At 39.3% G+C, this 19,563-nt stretch overlaps 1 protein-coding gene and 1 non-coding gene across 9 annotated transcripts in view; one reads left to right on the plus strand and one right to left on the minus strand.

Moving 5' to 3' along the window:
• The window catches only part of HELZ (helicase with zinc finger), a 166,330-nt gene that overhangs the window by 117,691 nt on the left and 29,076 nt on the right, over positions 1-19,563 (minus strand). For 7 of the 8 annotated variants that reach the window (XM_058702967.1, XM_058702962.1, XM_058702964.1 and 4 more), the window contains 6 exons: positions 11,950-12,074; positions 9,264-9,320; positions 4,265-4,316; positions 2,837-2,912; positions 569-767; positions 16-123 (listed from right to left, as the gene is read on the minus strand). In XM_058702967.1, coding sequence (XP_058558950.1) covers positions 16-123; positions 569-767; positions 2,837-2,912; positions 4,265-4,316; positions 9,264-9,320; positions 11,950-12,074 — 617 coding nt within the window. Of the gene's footprint in view, positions 1-15; positions 124-568; positions 768-2,836; positions 2,913-4,264; positions 4,317-9,263; positions 9,321-11,949; positions 12,075-19,563 lie in introns of those variants that run through there. The other variant, XM_058702969.1, reaches the window with a different exon arrangement.
• On the plus strand, positions 19,417-19,523 carry LOC131498688 (U6 spliceosomal RNA). Its single transcript, XR_009255558.1, has one exon. It is a non-coding gene; the product is annotated as a U6 spliceosomal RNA (small nuclear RNA).

Consider the following 19,563-nt stretch of genomic DNA (forward strand, 5'->3'; position numbering starts at 1 on the left):
ACACAAAATTCATACCTTACAAGTAAGAGCAAAGGTCCATGTCTGGTGAGACTTTTTGGTGTTGACAGTAACCGACAGATCCGGATGATGCTCCACTTTTACTCCCTCTATACATTCGCTAAGCTGAAAATAGACAACAATTGCTGTTACGTTTTTATTCCTAAAAGCACAAACAAAACTTCTGGCGTGGTAAATGAATAAATACCCACGGTGAAGACGTGGATGGAACTGTTGACAAAGCAAGACATTTTACACATTAATTTTATAAGAACAAAATATAATAAAGCTTAGACGAGACATAAAAAAATTAAGGACAACAAAAAGGCAGTAAACACTCCCTGAACGAAGAAGGTTCATACAATACCTGCAAATCTCCAAACAAATGCCTTGGCTCTGCTCTTTATTTTAGCAAAAGAGTCTGATTTTGCTACAAAAACACTTCATCAAGAATCGAGTTCTTCATATAGAGGATAAGGAAATAAACCAAAAGATAGCACAAAATAAAGTCACGACTCAAACAAAGTCAGTGTTTCGAACAAAACAAAACAATGCAGTTTATTTTCCTCACCACTTTCTCAGGAGATAATGAATTCATCCACTTTTCTATCAAGGTCTCCATGTAACTGCCTGAGAGCTGTTTATTCTCGTTTTGCTGTTTCAATTTTATCAGCCGCGAGGCGTATCGTTTCTGCCATTCTGCTAGTTCTTCCTGGGAGTGCGCTGAAGTACACTGGGCACCGTACCTACAGATGCCTTGTTCTAAAAATCTAAGTAAAATAGGAAAGACTGTTTCATCATACACTTTGTTGGACCATTTAGAATACAAACTTCCATCATTTGCCCTTCGACTCTTCAATAACAAAAACAAAACTTTATCTCCTGAAAGGCCATATTTATCACACTGACTTGCATGGAGGAGGGAGAAGAGGTTTCACGAACATTTATAACAGTTAATCGCTACGGCAACTTCCCAGACTCAGTGATCCCTGTTTTGGAATAAGGGGGTGCTAAAGCGAAACATAATCAGTCATAACCACCCCGCACCCACAAAACCAACATCGAAACGGCAGTTTCCTTCATGATGTAACAACTCTATTTAGACAATTCTTCTTAGAGCAGAATTTTCCTAAAGCAACACTGACATCAAGTGGATCGGTGCATCAAACACAGGAATGCCCTACTTCCCAAAATGATATTCTCCTCAAGAAAAATGCTCCACATACTAAGAATTTCATTCGGAAAAAAATGTTAAGGTATCATTAAAGTATAACCTTAAGGGTTCTATTCCTCACCTTCGAACGTAAAGCCTTTACCCTTTTCTCTATGACCATTAACCTATATTTCATTGAAAATACTGGACTGTATTCATTTGCTTGAAGTTTTGAATAAATTAAGAATAAAAGTTTTATATTAGAATCACAATTAATTCAATAGATTGAATTCTTCAATGGTAAATTCATAAACGTTCACTTTAAAGGACAAGAGTTAATGGTTTCACAGTGTTTATGACTCAGAAAATTCAACTGACAATAATTCGGTGGTCAAAACACATAAAAAGGCAAAACTCTGATTATTACTATTTTTTTAAAGTTTTAAATACCGTGCAAAATTCGGGGCCTAGCCAATTTTTAAACCATCGAAACGTCAAAAAATTTAAAACAAGATCTTCTGAGAGAAAAAATGAAAATTAAACTATAAAGAGCAAAATAGAGATGAGAGGTGTTATATTATGGATAATTCTTCAACTGAAAAAAATACAGGCCATAAGAAATACAAAACGAACCACAACACGATGTAAATTATCAAACGGTTCACCCTATTTGAAAAGATGACTGTATTTAAAGCTTTTCTTGATGATACATCAAGTTCTTGAATTTAATTATACTATTAAGTTCTTAACGTTTTTTAAGATACACTTAAAATCATGCATTTGTTTCTCTTAAGTAGATCTTAATAAGCCAAATATTTGTCTTTCTATTGCTTTGTTTTAAATTATTTCTTTAAATATATTAGAGGCTGATAGTCTCTCCTGGCCTTAAATTTTCTCCCATTTCCTCTGCATACGACTGTGCTTTTCCTCTCCTACGACAGGATGCCACCAGGATGTCTGCAGTTTACTACTTCGTTTCTTTATTTCTACATAAAATCATATCTGATATCTTAACTATTCAATCATCAAAACTACATATCCAGTTTTCTTCATTACCAAAAACAATCTATAGTAATGAGACTTTATTTCTAAAATAGCACTAGTTACTAGTTCTTACAAAAAGAACCTTTCAAAACGTGACTGCTTAATTCTGTCCAGCTTAATAACTATTTTGAAAGGTTAGCCCTTCAAATAGAAATTACTCGTAAATTATATAGAAGGATAACATGAAGATAATAGATATTTTTTTAGAAAAAGTATTAAAATAATTTAAAATTTCTTCATCTACTTTATGCTCTACTTCAGTTTGTATCATTTCAATTTCAATCACCAAGAGTTAGGTAAATTTCACATAAATAAGAGACCAGAATTAAATTCAGTCCTAATAATTTAACTGGTTTTATAAAAGACTTCTACACAAAGTCTTAACAATCCCCATTTAGATCACTGTTGTTTGTAATTAATAGAAGGCTCACTGGTCTGGCTTTGACTTTTCTTATTTAATGATAATGACCATTATGGCTTCTGTTTCCAGTTGAAAATAAACCACTTCACTCCATCATTATACTTCTTCCTTCACATATTATCTTCTTCAGATTGGAATTACTACTTTTCAGAAAGTGAAGGAAAATTATCTATCCTTTGAATAAAGACATGTCATTGGTTTAAAAAAAAAATTCACGTTACCTTTTACACAAAGTATATTCCTCGCTGCTTGTGATTCCCCTAGGTGGTGGGCGGAAATGCCAACCATTACAAGATCCTAGAGAGTAATCAGGATATAGTCGTATCATTTGAGGCTTGCTAATAATTCTGATATTTTCATGTGTAAGAAATACTATAAACCCTCCACACACATCATCCCAGATGATGTAAAAAGGACATGACATACTTGCCTCTACCAATCAAATGAGTGAAATTCAATTAACCACATGAAACTTCAAATCACTGAAGTAGTTACCCAACAGCGAAATCAAGTCGATGACCCTGACTCTGTCCTAGCAACTGGTGGACAGGTTTCCAATGCAGTCTCTTCCCTAACAACTGACAGGGGAAAGGTTGGCATGCTTGTCATTTCTTAAGATGCGTCTCTGTCAGGAATTATTTCAGGAATGAGAAAATTACTGCATCCTGGAAGGAAATTTTTAGAGCAAATTCAATACTGCATACTGGGTAAAAAGTTACCCATTATCACCCATGCTCCTTAGGGTTTGTCTGACACATGTAATCATATAAAGTAAGCCTTTTTTACAAGCGAAATCAAGTTCAAAAAGTTGACTTCTGAGGTAGGAGCTAAAAAATAACATTTGGTTACTTCTGAAGACAATGAGGTTTGATTCGTTTGGGTACAGATTCCAAATAAACCAAGGAAATAAGGCTTCAGAGAGAAAAGGCTAGAACAGTAGAGGTGGAGCAGCAGCAAAAATTTAAGGACCTTGCAGCCATTTTCTATTCCCTCACAAATCACTGTGCCCACACCCCAACAACGGCAACAACAAAGATATTCAGCCAGGCTGAGTTTAAAGCTGCGTTTCATCCCTTTCCAGCTGTGTGACTGGGAAAATCACTGAACTTTAATAAACACCCGTCTCATCACCTCTCAAAATGATGGGAGAAGCCAATACGTGTTTTTGTGAAAGCCACTGAGTACGTAGTACCCAGCAAGCACTCGATGACTGTCGGTCCCCTTCCCCTGTTGTGGGGCAAGAGAAGAGCAGCTCATGGATTTTAACCGTGGCTGGAACAACTCAGCTTACCGATCGGGACTTCCAAAAAGTAAGAACTGGACTGGCCTGGGACAGAGGGAGAAAGAAGGCTTCCCTCTAGCGCAGAATGTAGCAACTCGACACTGCTACCGATGAGGTTTACGTTTGCAGCTACGTGGAGGCAAGAAAAGGTATCCTCTCTCCTGCCTCCATTACTCCACGCCGCTACAGAAAGGGGCCAGTAAAACAACTGCTTCATCCGCACCTACTTCTTAGAATTAAATTTTTATATCCTCTCCTGGCACCTCCACCGACATGTACCACAACTCCGTAAATGTCCTCCCAGTAATCAACAAAAAAGTAATGCCTGGAATTACAGCTAGGAAGTAACACAGAATTTGGTACTTACCCCCTTCCAAGCCTTCCACGTGATATCCAGACAGGACGTTACTAGTTGCTGTCTGAAATTTTTCAAATGAAAATGTTCTTATAATAAGAAATACCCAACTGAGTTGTATTAAACTTGGACATTTTCAACATTTCCCAAAAAGGCTGAGTTTGAATACTTAGAAATTTTAATGTTAATAAACAATATCTTTTGCTTCCATCTCTGCTCTACATTAAACTGCGTTTAAATATGGAAAAGAAGTACTCATGTGGCCCTCATCAAGGAAACTGATAAGAGATTCCCTATACAAAAATTACCTGGTAGCAAAACAAAAAAGTGTACGTCCCCAGTTCTGAACCCAAAGGAGGAGCACCTCCATCCCACTTACTCATTTCACTCTCCTCTTGCTAACACCCAGAGAAAGACCAGCTAGCGAGGGGCCTTTTCTCCTGCATGGGGTACAGTGCCATCACGCTGGGGCCTGGGGCACATCCTGCCAAGTCCCCCTCACTCCAGGATGAGCCTTCGTCCCATGATGGAGCTGAGGACCCATCACGCTGATTTCCTGGATTTCCTGACTCCCTTGGTGCACGTAACTCCCCCGTCTGCTCCTCTGGCTCTAATTTGCCTCTAAATCCTACACCCCCCAGTTCAAGTTAAGTGCCAGCCATAGCACGTTTTCTTATTTTTCTTAACTATTCGACAGCATTTTATGTGCTGGATCATTCTGTCAGCCACATACAGATCCACTGCCAACAGCCTACAAGTGCCTTTCTGCATTCCCACACCTCACAGAGGACTGGGAACATAATGGGTGCCCAGTAAGCACGGGATGGAGGAGATGGGGGGATGCACAGATGATCATCCAAGCACTTTAAACAAATATATCCAAACCAAATGCATCATCTTTATCCCAAATCTCATCCTCCTTCAGTTGCTCCTCCAGTTAATGGATCCACATCCACAAAGAGAGCAAGGCTCAAATTCCAAAAGCCGTCTTGAACTGCCTTCTGTCCCACTGAGTAGTCTCCAAATCTTGACCAACTAGGTCTAGAACGACTCTCCTATGTGTCTCCTACTCTACTCCCACTGCCACTGTCCTGGTTAAGGCCCTCATCTGCCCCTGAACCAAATGACCACCAATCTTACCCTGTACCAAGTCACCTCTGGGTCTTTACCCAACACCCCATCCTTTAATCTCAGCCCCCATATTCCTGCCTTCCTGGTCTCCCCACAGACTGCTCATCTCGTTTTCCTGCTTGCACTTCCGCTCCAGCACTTCCTGACCACAGGCAGCCCGCCCTGCAGGTACATTAGCTAGCTACGTGCATCTCAGACTGGCCCCAACAGATTGCTTTCCATAGCTATCTCAGCTTTCCAAAACCCAGAACACCTTGAACAGCACAGGTGTTCAGTAAATGTTGAGCTGAATCAGAGGACATGGTACCCCAAGATGAAATTTGGAATGTTTTGTACCATACAAAGAATGTCGTCTAAATGCTAATTAGATATAACCAAAACAGTATCACTATAGCCTATATGTCGTTAATTAAATTGGACCTTTTAGGTTGGACTGGAACTAAGTCACTATGATACTGTTTCTACAGGAAGGTAGAAACTTGATTCTCAAACAACTTACTAAAAAGTTTTTAAAGACAACCCATTCTTTTTGCAAAATGAGGTCTGAATATCAGAATATATAAGCTAAATTGGAAGTAATTGTTCACACTGTAAAGCTTCTATGCTCACAAAGAAGATACATTAAAAGATCTCTTTACATTCTACAAGCCGGATCTAAGTGCCATAATCCCACACTAGCTTTTAATATGATTTCATCTACATCAAATATACAAATATAAAACCTAAAAATTCACTTCAATCATAAATTTAAAATACCTCCTCTAAAATATTTATGAAAATAAAATTTACCAGATATGCAAGGAAAAAAACGGGAATAAAATGTTTTAGTCCTATAATAAAGCTGAAAGCATTTCTAAATGTCAGAAGGGAAAAATACATGGTGTGTTTCACGAGTCAGCACCTGCCATGATGTACAAATGAGCGGGCGCGTCTGTGCTGACACCCCAGCTCTCAGGCTGGCAGGGTCTAGCGAAAGACACATCTGCTGGCGCAGAAGCTCGGCCTGGGCTGCGTATCTGGCCACCAAAGCTCTCAGGTTCCAATGTGTTGTGTTTGGGTTGGGTTTTTTTTACTTGTTTTTCCTTTTATTATTTTAGACAGAAAGAGCATGAGAGCAAGGGAGAGGGGCAAATGGGGAGAGAGCAAGAGGGAGAGAGGGGGAGAGAGAGGGAGGGGGAGAGAGAGGGATGGGGAGAGAGAGGGATGGGGAGAGAGAGGGAGAGGGAGAAGGGGAGAGGGGGAGAGAGGGAGAGAGGGAGAGGGAGAGAGGGAGAGGGAGAGAGGGAGAGGGAGGGAGGGAGGGAGGGAGAGAGGGAGAGAGAATCCCACACAGGCTCCACTCTCTGCACAGAGCCCAAAGCGGGGCTCAATCTCACAACCCCCTGAGCCAAAATCACGAGTTGGATGCCCAACAGCCTGAGCCACTCAGGTGCCCCGGGTTGTTTGGTTTTTTTTTTTTGAACACCTTTTTATTTGCTCAGACCCGAAGCAGAAGGCCAATGTCAATTAGCTTATGATCTGCACGCAGTTTGTACTGACACCTTCAGGGAAAGCAGACAAATTTCATATTGCTACAACTTCTATAAATTTACAATCAAATCTATTGATTTTTGACATTTGAAATCTTACTAGAAACATACTCTTTTTGTTCCCGTTAGTCAGCCTTGAGCTCCATGCCTTTATCTCCATCCACCAGCACTTCAAGTTCAATACCAGCTAAGCCCAATCTTTAAATAACAAATTGTTTCTATTTTTACATATGTCATGCACAATCATAAATAAGGGTCCTTTGTTTGTTAGCTTTTCTTAGATGGATTTTTTTTTTTTAATAATATCAGTTGATTAGTCAAAAAGGATACTACTTTGGTTAACTAGGAAAGTTGATTAGAAACAACATTTAGGTCACTTCTTTCAAAAGTACAGTCGCAAAACAAGACCCAAAGTGATGTTTGTGGCCTTACATGTGACAGGATTATAAATATTAAAAATAAAAATTCATATATATACAAATAGATAATATATATATATATCTCTGTGCTTGATTATCAGGTATAAAGCTAGTAATTCAATTAAGGCAATAAAAAACAAGAAAGCCAAAACTTAATAAAATGATTAAAGTCATCTTATTTTACATTCTCATGTTAAAAGTCTAAAACATTTTAACTGTCTTCCTTTAATCCTTAGAAATTCACAAAGCTACATATACACAAGAAAGGAAATGGCTTTTAAGTTAATTAGAGGTTACTGATTCTCAGTTAATTCACAATAAGACAAAGAAAATGACATTTTCTTTAAAGCCTATCTAACCATAGCAAAACAAACAGTATCTTTATTCAGCTTATGCGAATCATGACGGTCTTCTCTGCTTATTTGTTGGTATGTGTGACGTGTTACTAGATTTGGAACAGGAAAGTAATCTACAGGAGGTCAAGGTTTACACCTGCGCTTCTGCTCATCTTCCGACTGTCTGGAGCGCCCTCCGTCTCAATCTCCATGACACTGGCACCTTCTTAATCCTCAATTCCTTGCTCAGCTGTCTCAGCCTCGGACCACCCAATCCAGTTATTTTTCCATCACAGAAGGCTTATTTCTTTCCCTCATACCACTTTCCTCAATGTGAATTATACCTATAGCTGTTTAATTAATTTATTTGATCTCTGTCTCCTACCCTAGACTTTAACCTCCCAGACCACAGGTGTCTGTATTCCTAGCACCAAGCACAGGACCTCACACATAGTACATGCCAATTTTTTTAAATAAATAAGCCAATCAATCACTTTACATGGCTTCCATTTAAGATAAAAGCTGACAAAAATGGCTGGTTTTAAAATGAGACATCTAAGGGGAGCCAGGGTGGCTCAGTCAATTGAGCATCCGACTTCAGCTCAGGTCATGATCTCACGGTTCGTGAGTTCGAGCCTAGCATTGAGCTCACCGCTGTCAGCACAGAGCCTGATTGGAATCTTCTGTCTCCCTCTCTCTCTGACCATCCCCTGTTTGTTTTTAAATAAACATTTTTAAAATAATGATAAATAAAATGGGACATCTAAATAAAAACACTTTTATGTGTCTATATGAGGAAGAGAAATTTGAGACTTACAAAGCTATGGGCCTAATACATATCCCTGCTGTCCCCTGGCCTTCCACATGCCCTTCAAGTGCTTCATCAGAGCACATTTTTGTTCACCATTTACCCTGATACACATTATTTCCATCTCCTAACCTCCATTCCCTAAAAACAGTCCTTAAATCACACACTTCTTTGGTTGGTTAAAAAAAAAGGGGGGGGGGTGCTTGAGGGGCGCCTGGGTACCTCAGTTGGTAAAGTGTCCAATGCTTGGCTTCGCCTCAGGTCATGATCTTGAGGTTCACAAGTTCGACCCCTGCATCAATCTCTGCACTGGCAGCATGGAGCCTGCTTGGGATTCATTCTCTCTCTCTCTCTCTCTCTCTCTCTCTCTCTCTCTCTGCCCCTCCCCTACTCCCTCTCTCTCCCTCAAAATAAATGAACTTAAAAAAAAAAAAAAAGGAAACAAAAAAAAAAAGAAAAAAAAGGCTTGACATTTTTAATGACAGTGTTTTCTTAACAGCCAGACATATTTAAGCACTAAAATTTCCCAACCATCCTTCCATTTGTTGGCCACAGACTACTAACAAGAATTAGGAATGGAAGACCCGAGGTTCAGAGGAAACATGAGAAGCAGCAGGGTTCCTGGGATGTGACCAAGCTGGGCTACAGAAGAAGGCCAAGGGGATCCACCACCCCACCTGTAGCCTTGTTCTTGGCCGATGCCCAAAGATTTTCCAATGTTAATACAGAACACTTACTAGCCAGATTGAGTTAAACTCTTTTCAAAGAAATCCACCGAAATAGTCTTACCTCTGTTTCTGTGAGAAGTGTTTTCAGTCTTGTCAAATCTTTTGTTACCATCCCATTCTGAAAAAGGTGAATGAAAAAGGCAAAACCTAGTTAGTATATTAGTTCTTTGCTCTGAGGGCGTTAAGTCAATTCCTCAGCTGTTTCTAAGGTTTATCTGTAAAAAGACAATATTATCCTCATCTGCCAACCCACTACCGTTAGTTATAATAAAGCTAACCAGCTACAAGGGAGGTTAAAAAAAGTTAACTGGACAAAATATACAGTGTGGCTAATAAAACACTGTATTCACCTTGTATGAGTTTAAAATCAATTCAATAAAGTATTCACAATGGGCATCACCAGAAAGCAAGATTCCATGAGAAAAGAGAAAAATAAACCTAAACTTTTTTTGAGCTTTTTACCCCCTAAAACTAATGGACTTGTATTTAAAAAATGGTGAACTCGATCAGTTACCCGTGACTCAGATTCACATAAAATGATCACAGCACTTTAAAAATAGTTCATTAATAAAGCAGTTGAAGAAAAACAGGCAAAATGTTCACTCTTCTGAAGTTCAAATTTCACTTAGATATAAAAGCAAATACTTCTACCCACAGGTTAAACTGTGTAATATGCTAAACTTATACAGAAAACTTCCTTAAGGATAGAATTACCTTAGATGAACATAAGGGAAAGGAAGCAAAAAGAATATAAAAACAAGAAGGGGGACAAAACATAAGAGACTCTTAAATATAGAAAACAAGCAGAGGGTTGCCGGAGGGGTTGTGGGAGGGGGGATGGGCTAAATGGGTCAGGGGCATTAAGGAAACTACTCCTGAAATCACTGTTGCACTACATGCTAACAAACTTGGATGTAAATTAAAAAGTAAATAAATAAAAACTAAATAAAAAATGTTTTTAAAAGGATAGAATTACCTTAATAATAGATATATTCTTTATCATCTATTTAGAACTAAATACCTACACAATTTTGCTGGATTAGTAATACAGTTTAGCTTTATATCCACTTGTAAATTTGGTGAAATCAAAAACCAATGTTAAACCAATTAAACAATTCACTGCACAGTAATCCCTCAGAAAAAAACTCTATTACCTCCTGAGATGGGTCATTACATTATACTCAGCAGTATACCAAGTACTTTCCTAATTTCTTTTTTTTCCCAGCCAAATATATTTATTTGCAGTGAAAACACAACTTTGCTCCAGGTTTTCACAATCTATATCGATTCAGATGACTAAATGAGGTAGAGAGAATTCATGCTGGCTTTCACTGTTTTGCACTGATTTCTTAGAAATATCCACAAATTTTATAACAGTAACCAACTGATGAAAAAAAGTTTTAAAATATTTCTTCCAATTTCTATACATTGGCAACTCTAAAGTTCCAAAATGCTGTCTTTCAATTATCTCAACCAAAACCAAACAAAAACTCTAGAAAATGCTACATAAAAAAATTTATCCTGAGTGGCTGGGTGGCTCCGTTTGTTAAGCGTCAGACTCTTGATTTTGGCTCAGGTCATGATCTCACCATCTGTGAGATCAAGCCCCGTGTCAGGCTTTGTGCTGATAGCACGGAGCCAGCTTGGGATTATATGTGTCTCCCCCTCTCTCTGCCCCTCCCCTGTTCATGTGTGAGCTCTTTCTTTCAAAATAAACAAACTTAAAAATAAAATTTATCCCAAAGTCTGAATAGAATTAGATCATTCCATCAGAATGGTCAGAGTGGAATATTAACTTACACACATGAACGTCTTCAGAAATAGAATTCTTACTTTAGATAAATTTAAGCATTTTATAAAACAAATGATTGGATTTAAGAACCCTGTATAATCACAAGTTGACAGAAGCATTTTAAAACCCCAAAATAAGGGGTGAGCCTGGCTGACTCAATCCATACAGCACATGACTCTTGATCTCACAGTTCAAGCCCCACATTGAGCCTAGGGCTTACTTAAAAAATGAAATGGAATGGAATGGAATGGAATGGAATGGAATGGAATGGAATGGAATGGAATGAAATGAAATGAAATGAAATGAAATGAAATGAATCATCCCCCAAATATTCCCAGGTTTTATTAAATTATATCTTTAAAGAAAATCATCTGGGGGTGACTAGCTGGCTTGCTCAGTGCAGCAGGTGACTTTTGATCTTGGGGTTATGAGTTGGAGCCGAACACTGGATACAGAAATTACTTAAAAATAAAAAAAATCTGGGGCGCCGGGGTGGTTCAGTTGGTTAAGCATCTGACTTCAGCTCAAGTCATGATCTCATGGTTCATGAGTTCAAGCCCTACATTGGGCTCTGTGCTCTGTGCTCAGAGCCTGGAGCCTACTTAGGATTCTATGTCTCCCCTTCTCGCTGCCTTCCCCTGCTCACGCTCTCTCTCTCAAAAATAAACATTAAAAAAAAAAAAAAAACTATCTTAAAAAAAATAAATCTTTAAAGAAAATCATTATCTTATAGTTTCACAGTTTTTAAAAAGTACCTGCAATTCTTATATATAGTATCACAAACTACTACAAGAATACAATGATTAAGCATCAGTTTGTTGAACAGAAACTTTGATTTCCAATAGGAGGAAGTAAGAGGAAAGCACAGACTGAACTGCTTCTTCCCACCACACGCCTTAGGAGTTAAATGAATGGATCTGTTTCGGACATTCAGAATCAGAGCTCATCAACGTACCAGGGACTCTCCTGTCAGCGACTTGGCAAGAATGTTGGATACAGGCTGGAGCTTTCCTTTCAGCTGCATGCAGCAAAGCACTGCCTGGAAGGCACCATCTCCCGTGGCCAGGCCTTCCCCCAGCACTGTCAGGAAGAAATAACCAGCATTAACCACGTAACATTCGATACATCCATTTTCCTGATTAAAATGTTAGCACACTATCACAAGGATGACTACTTATAGGCTAAAAGAACAACTTCAAGGGGCGCCTGGGTGGCTCAGTCGGTTAAGCGTCCAACTCTTGATTTCAGCTCAGGTCATGATCTTGTGCTCGTGGGTTTGAGCCCCACGTTGGGCTTCGTGCTGAGAGCTCAGGGTCTGCTTGGGATTCTCTCTCTCCTTTTCTCTCTGCCCCTTGCCTGCTCTCTTTCAAAATAAATAAAAACTTAAAAAAAAAAAAAATTCAAGTACTAGAGGAAAGCAGTGATGTTTCTGTTCTGTCCAAGACATGCATAAAGACAAGAACAGAGGGACCTGGGTGGCTCAGTCGGTTAGGCATCCAACTCTTGATTTTGGCTCAAGTCATGATCTCACAGTTCATGGGATCAAGGCCCATGTCAGGCTCAGAGCTGACAGCATGGAGCCTGCTTGGGATTCTCTCTCCCTCTCTCTCTCTCTGCCCCTCCTCTGCTCGTGTGCCCTATCTCTCTAAAAATAAATAAATAATTTTTTTCAAAAAAATAAATTAATGAAAGAACATAAGACAGTCCACATATCTAACTCACTCCAGCCTACGATCAGTAGGATCACACCAAGAATCACAGGCAGAATTAACCTCAAAGCTCTTCTCGAGTGAAAAATACCGTCCAACCTATGACAGCTGGGTAAATGAGGGATATTAAATGGCAGAAACATTCTCTGAATAAAATTTCCACATTTTCCACAGTGACACTTAAAATGCATAAGAACAGAAACTACAAAACTCAACAGGTGGTATTCCTAAGCAGGTAAGAAATCGCTTTCATCAAAACCAGCAAGATTAACTAAGAACCCAAATGTCACATGGCCATAGCAAATGCTAATCAAATTGCTTGCAAGTGTTTCCAGATTTAATACAATCACAAGAGCACATATTTAGAACAATACAGAATATACTCATTTTTATGCCACGTCATTGGAGATGATTTCTCACAGCAACTGTAACGGCTCAACTAGTAAAACAATCTGTATCTTTCTCTTCACTGCTAAGTCCAAGACTCTATTTTTAGTTTGTACACACTTTAGCTTCCTTTGCAAGAAAATAATTTGCTGGAATAAAATATTTTGGAAACTGCATTTTTTTCTAATTATTTCCAAGGAAATGTTTAAGGATCAGTATAATATACTACATATTTTATTATTTTTTTTTTTATTTATTTTTGGGACAGAGAGAGACAGAGCATGAACGGGGGAGGGGCAGAGAGAGAGGGAGACACAGAATCGGAAACAGGCTCCAGGCTCCGAGCCATCAGCCCAGAGCCTGACGCGGGGCTCGAACTCACGGACCGCGAGATCGTGACCTGGCTGAAGTCGGACGCTTAACCGACTGTGCCACCCAGGCGCCCCTATATACTACGTATTTAAAGTCTACCAGGTCTGCTCATGATGTATTTATTTTGGTTGTACTGAACATATCTTCTCGTTATATTGTTCAATTTTTCCATTACAACAAATAACACTATAACAACACTAATAAAACTCTACATAAAAATTCCCCATAGGTCCATCACTCAACTAAACAGACTGTGTTCACTTACTTACACTCTCTTCCAATTTTTATCAATATTTACATAATTTTTACATGATTATAACTGATATAAACATAACAGTCTGTATTCTGCTTTATCTCCCCTTCACATATTCAAGATCTTCTGTGTTCTGAGGGTTTGTGTTTATCATGTTATGGTCCATCCAGTGTTCCATCAAGTAGATTTATCAATTTATTTCACTACTCCCTGGCTCCAGAACAATTCCAATTTTTAACTATTGAAACTAACACTGCAATAAACATCCTTATGCCTATACTTTTATTAAAGCAGATTACTAAATTGAAAGTTGCAGTCTCTCTGTAGTTAAGCTTTCATTCAATTACTTCTAGTGCGGGCCAACCTGTTGTCTTGCTCCCTCCACATTACAGATCTACTCAACTGTCCCTGGGTAATTCCTGTAAGTGGTTAACTCCAACAGAGTATCGTGAAGAATATCTTGAACATCCTGTAAGATTCCCCAGCAAGTCTATGTCTCCCTCAGCTCTTACTATTCCTAAAACTATTCAATTAGGACCATTGGGAGTGAGGGAGGCAAACCACAAGACGCCCTTAAATACAGAAAACAAACTGAGGGTGGACGGTGGTGGGGGGCGGGGGAAGGGAGGAATGGGCACTGAGGAGGGCACTTGTTGGGCTGAGCACTGGGTGCTGTATGGCAATTGGACAATAAATTATATTTGAAAACGAATAGGACCGTTGGCAAAGGCACTTTAGCTCTCTGGCCCTCAGTGTGGTCACCTGTAAAACAGAAACGGGTAAGGATCAAATAATACACTGCAAATATAATGCTCTGAAGAAAAGTCAGTCCTACTAAGGGCTGAACTATTTACCTTCGCTAAGCCTGCTTCCTCCCCTGTAAAATGGAGGTGACGGGAGCTACCTAATAAGGCTACAGTAAAGATTAACTGTGTTAATCATGTCAAGTAGGAGACTAGCAGTCTCCTCATAGGAGTCCCCTAGATGTTACCCTCCCCTTGTAAAAATTATAAAGCAGTACTGAGTGCTGCTAAGGAAATATCCTAGTTCCTTTCCAGTAATTGGGTCCTAAGAAACTAGTTGTCAAAAGCTGAAGAATGTTTCAGGAAAACGAAAAATATGTAAGAATATTTCAACTTCAGGTGATTATGTCAGGTTTAAAGAATATTAAATCACATGATATTTTACAAAGCCTTTTATAGATATTTAGTTTCATACAAGGTATTTGCTGAATTTTACTGTGCAAAAGCTCTTGCATTGCACTCATGTTTGAAGGCCTCAATACTTATCAAAATTACGTTTCCTTTTTTTCTTTCTCTTCTTTTTTTAGACAAGAATCAGTACTGATGTACTTTTTTCTAACTGTTGCCCTAAAATGCAACGCAGTTTGTCTTGCAGGATCCCACATAAAGAACTGTCGCAAAAAAACAGTCAACAATTATACATAAAAAACTCTCCTGCTTTTGTATAACGAGATTAAACTGCAATATGCCAACCTGGTCCCTTATTATCTGTAATATCTTGAAAAGGCTTGAAAGAAAACAAAATACAGCCTCATGTATTATTAAACTTGCCTTAGCTATAATAATTGAACTTGCCAAAAGAGAGAACATTAAGAATGTAATCTAGGGGCACGTGGGTGGCTCAGTCAGTTGTGTGTCCACATTCAGCTCAGGTCATGATCTCACAGTTCGTGAATTTGAGCCCCATATCAGGCTCATTGCTGTCACCCGCTTCGGATCCTCTGTCCCCCTCTCTTTCTGCCCCTCCCCCGCTTGCGCTTTCTCTCTCAAAAATACATAAAAATTTCTTAAGTAAAATTCATTTTTAAAAAGTGTAATCGGGATGCCTGGGTGGTTCAGTCAGTTGAGTGTCCGACTCTTGATCTCAGCTCAGGTCATGATCCTGTGGTCCGTGGGTTCGAGCCCCGCATTAGGCTCTGTGCTGACAGTGCAGATCCTGCTTGAGATTCTGTCTCTCCTTCTCTCTGCCCCTCCCCTGCCTGTGCTCGCTCTCTCTCAAAATAAATAAATAAACTAAGAAAAGATTAAAAACAAAAAGTGTAATCTAATCTTGAGCAATTGTAAATATGTTACAACGCCTTGCAGAAAAATTCTCTTCCCACCAACTATCTGTAAGATTTTACTGTAAGCACACAACTGTTCCCAAACTGAACCACTCCTTCCTGTCTACTGAGTTACCAAGGAGAAGACCTGAAAGTCTTACCTCTGCTGCTATACTCAGGTCTCTACTCCTTCTCTATCTTTAGTTTCTGTAATATGTATTACTTGAAATATTTTAGACCAGAAACTAATATTAAAGGAACAGTCATTCAACTGTTTCCACAAAATAGCCTCTGGCTATCAAAAGGAGACAATCAACAATTAAAATGTAATTCCCCTTCTTTAAATTACACACAGTGAGAAAGGTGATTTAAAACAAGCCTTAAGTACAGTAAGTGGTAGGATTCTGTATGTTTTCAGTCACAACACCCTATCAGGGTGTTTCATCAAGTCCTTAGTTATTTTTTTTTTTTTAATTTTTTTTTCAACGTTTTTTATTTATTTTTGGGACAGAGAGAGACAGAGCATGAACGGGGGAGGGGCAGAGAGAGAAGGAGACACAGAATCGGAAACAGGCTCCAGGCTCTGAGCCATCAGCCCAGAGCCCGACGCGGGGCTCGAACTCACGGACCGCGAGATCGTGACCTGGCTGAAGTCGGACGCTTAACCGACTGCGCCACCCAGGCGCCCCAAGTCCTTAGTTATTTTTAAAATCTTTGGGTGGCTGGGTCAGTTGTCAGTTGAGTGTCCGTCCGACTTTGGCTCAGGTCATGATCTCAGGGTTCGTGAGTTCAAGCCCCGCAGTGACCTCGCGACTGTCAGCACAGAGCCCACTTTGGATCCTCTGTCTCCCTCTCTGCCCCTCCCTGCTCACACTCTCTCTTTCAAAAATAAACATTAACTAATTAAATCTCTTATTGAAATGCTAGGCCTACTCAAGGTATTTTTCCAAAATGTTCAATGTATACCAAAGGAGGCAAGAATATACAATGGGGAAAACAGAGTCTCTTCTGTAAATGGTGTTGGGAAAACTGGACAGCTACAGGCAAAAGAATGAAACTGGACCACTGTCTTACACCATACACAAAAACAAACTCAAAATGGATTAAATACCTAAAAGAAGTGAAACCATAAAACTGTTGGAAGAAAACACAGGCAGTAATCTCTTTGACATCAGCCTCAGCAACATTTTTCTAGGTCTGTCTCTTCAGGCAAGGGAAACAAAAGCAAAAGTAAACTATTGGGACTACACCAAAATAAAAAGCTTTTGCACCGCCAAAGGAAATCATCAATAAAAAGAAAAGGCAGGGTGCCTGGGTGGCTCAGTCAGTTAAGCACCCCACTCTTGATTTCGGATTAGGTCATGATTTCACGGTTCGTGAGATCAAGCCTTACATCAGGCTCTGCGCTGACAGCACAAAGCCTGCTTGGGATTCTCTCTCCCACTCCGTCCTTCCCTCCCCAAGTTGGATGTGCTCACACTCTCCCTCAAAATAAGTAAACTTTAAAAAAAAATTATGATTCTACTTTAGTTCTTGGCTTGGAAATAAATCAGCCATAAAAAATATTTTGGGGACAACCAAGTAAATTTGATTAGAGAGCGGGTTTTAGGTAATATTAGGGAATTACTGTCGATTTTTTAAAATTTATTTATTTTGTGAGAGGCAAAGACAGCATTGAGGGGAAGGGCAGAGAGAGAGGGGGAGAGAGAGAATCCCAAACAGACTCTGCACTGCCAGCACAGAGCCCAAAGCGAGGCTCAGCCTCACAAAACCACAGGGAATTACTGCCCATTTTATTTGTTAATAATAATAACATTGTGGTTATGCATTTATGGCCTTATTTTTTAGAGATGAATACTAACGTGGCTAGGGGTAAATATCACGATGCCTCGCATTATTTTTAAATGTGTCAGAAAAAAGTGAATATGGTCAAATGTTACAATCTGAGAATATGAATGCTTATTAAACTATCTGTTCTATTTTCCTATGTATTTTAATTTCTTCATAATACAAAACAACTTTTCATGTTTTTTAATTCTATAACCAAGACTGCCTGCCTGCTTTCCTAACCCTGTCTGAGAAAGTGAAATCAGAAGGTCAGAAGCAGCAAATGGAAAGGGGGAGGAGTTGCAAGGAATGCAAACTGACAGCCTCACGGTAAGGGAACAGATGTCACAACAATATGGCTCAGTCAGTTAGGTGTCCGACTCTTATTTCAGCTCAGGTCAGGATCTCCCAGTTCATGGCACAGAGTCTCGCATGGGGCTCCACACTGTCTGCTTGGGATCCTCTGTGTCCCTCTCTCTCTCTGCCCTTCCTCTGCTCGTGCTCTCTCAAAATAGATAAATAAACTTAAAAAAAAAAAAAAAGATATACTGTATTACGTAATACTTACGACGGCAAACCTAAGGTTGGGGCCGCTAGGATACGAACAGTTCTCCGGCATTACAAAGTAGTATGATAATTAACAGACTGGGGTTCTTGACTTGCTTTTTATTACTCACTCACTGCCTGACCATGGTATTTTATTTTACATAATGTTAGCAAAAGTTGAAAAAGGAAAAAAAAAAAAAATTCATCTAATAGCAGAACTCTACAACTAGCAATACATACATATAAACTTGGCTAATCTTCCCGAATGTCTGTTTCAAGTGAACAACTACATACACTGCTCTGGCATCTTAGTAAGCATTTTCCATGTGCCTCCGTATCACATAGATGGTAACAAGGAATGCGTAGAATTTCATTAAAAGAACTAACTCCTCCATTACTGGAAGCTAACTGATTTTTCACTTTTACACACAGCACTGCAATGAACACCATTCCACATACAATTTCTTCTTTCTTTTGGATTATTTACTTGGGATAGCATCCCAGAAATGAGATTAGTGGGTCGAAGGGTATAAGCATATTACCAAGCTGCATTCTGCTTCACACTCCACCAACACAAGAGTATATTTATTTCATTACAACTTTATCCTAGACATTGGTTAAACTTTTTCCCCCAACATCATAGAGGTGTGATTGGTATACAAAAACTGCATATAATTAATGTATACAATCTGGTGAGTTTGTATATATGTATTCACGCATGTTACTATCATCACAATGCAGGTAGTAAACATATAAACATATCCATCACCTCCAAAAGATTGCTGGTTAAACACTTATTTTAGTAATTCAGTAGTTGTAAAGTAGTATCTAACTTTAAAACTGCTAAATGAGGGGTGCCTGGGTGGCTCAGTCGGTTAAGCGGCCGACTCCAGCTCAGGTCATGATCTCGCGGTCCGTGAGCTCGAGCCCCGCATCGGGCTCTGTGCTGACCGCTCGGAGCCTGGAGCCTGTTTCGGATTCTGTGTCTCCCTCTGTCTCTGACCCTCCCCCGTTCATGCTCTGTCTCTCTCTGTCTCAAAAATAAATAAACGTTAAAAAAAAAAAATTTTTTTAAAAAACCTGCTAAATAAACAACAGAAAAATGCAACCTTTTCCATATGCTCCTTCACCAATAGCATTTACTGTCCTGTGACTTCTCACAAACCATTTAACCTTCTGGGACTTTGTACATCTCCAAAATGAGAAGACCGTATTCCACCTCACTAATCCTCAAGGGAGTGAAAATTAAAGAAAGAGTGTCCAGTGCTCACTTCGGCAGCACATATACTAAAATTGGAACGATACAGAGAAGATTAGCATGGCCCCTGCGCAAGGATGACACGCAAATTCGTGAAGCGTTCCATATTTTTCAATAGCCAAATTATGGAAAGAGCCTAAATGTCCATCAAC

Source organism: Neofelis nebulosa, chromosome 16 (genome assembly GCF_028018385.1).
Source record: "Neofelis nebulosa isolate mNeoNeb1 chromosome 16, mNeoNeb1.pri, whole genome shotgun sequence".
NCBI classification, from domain to species: Eukaryota; Metazoa; Chordata; class Mammalia; order Carnivora; family Felidae; genus Neofelis; species Neofelis nebulosa.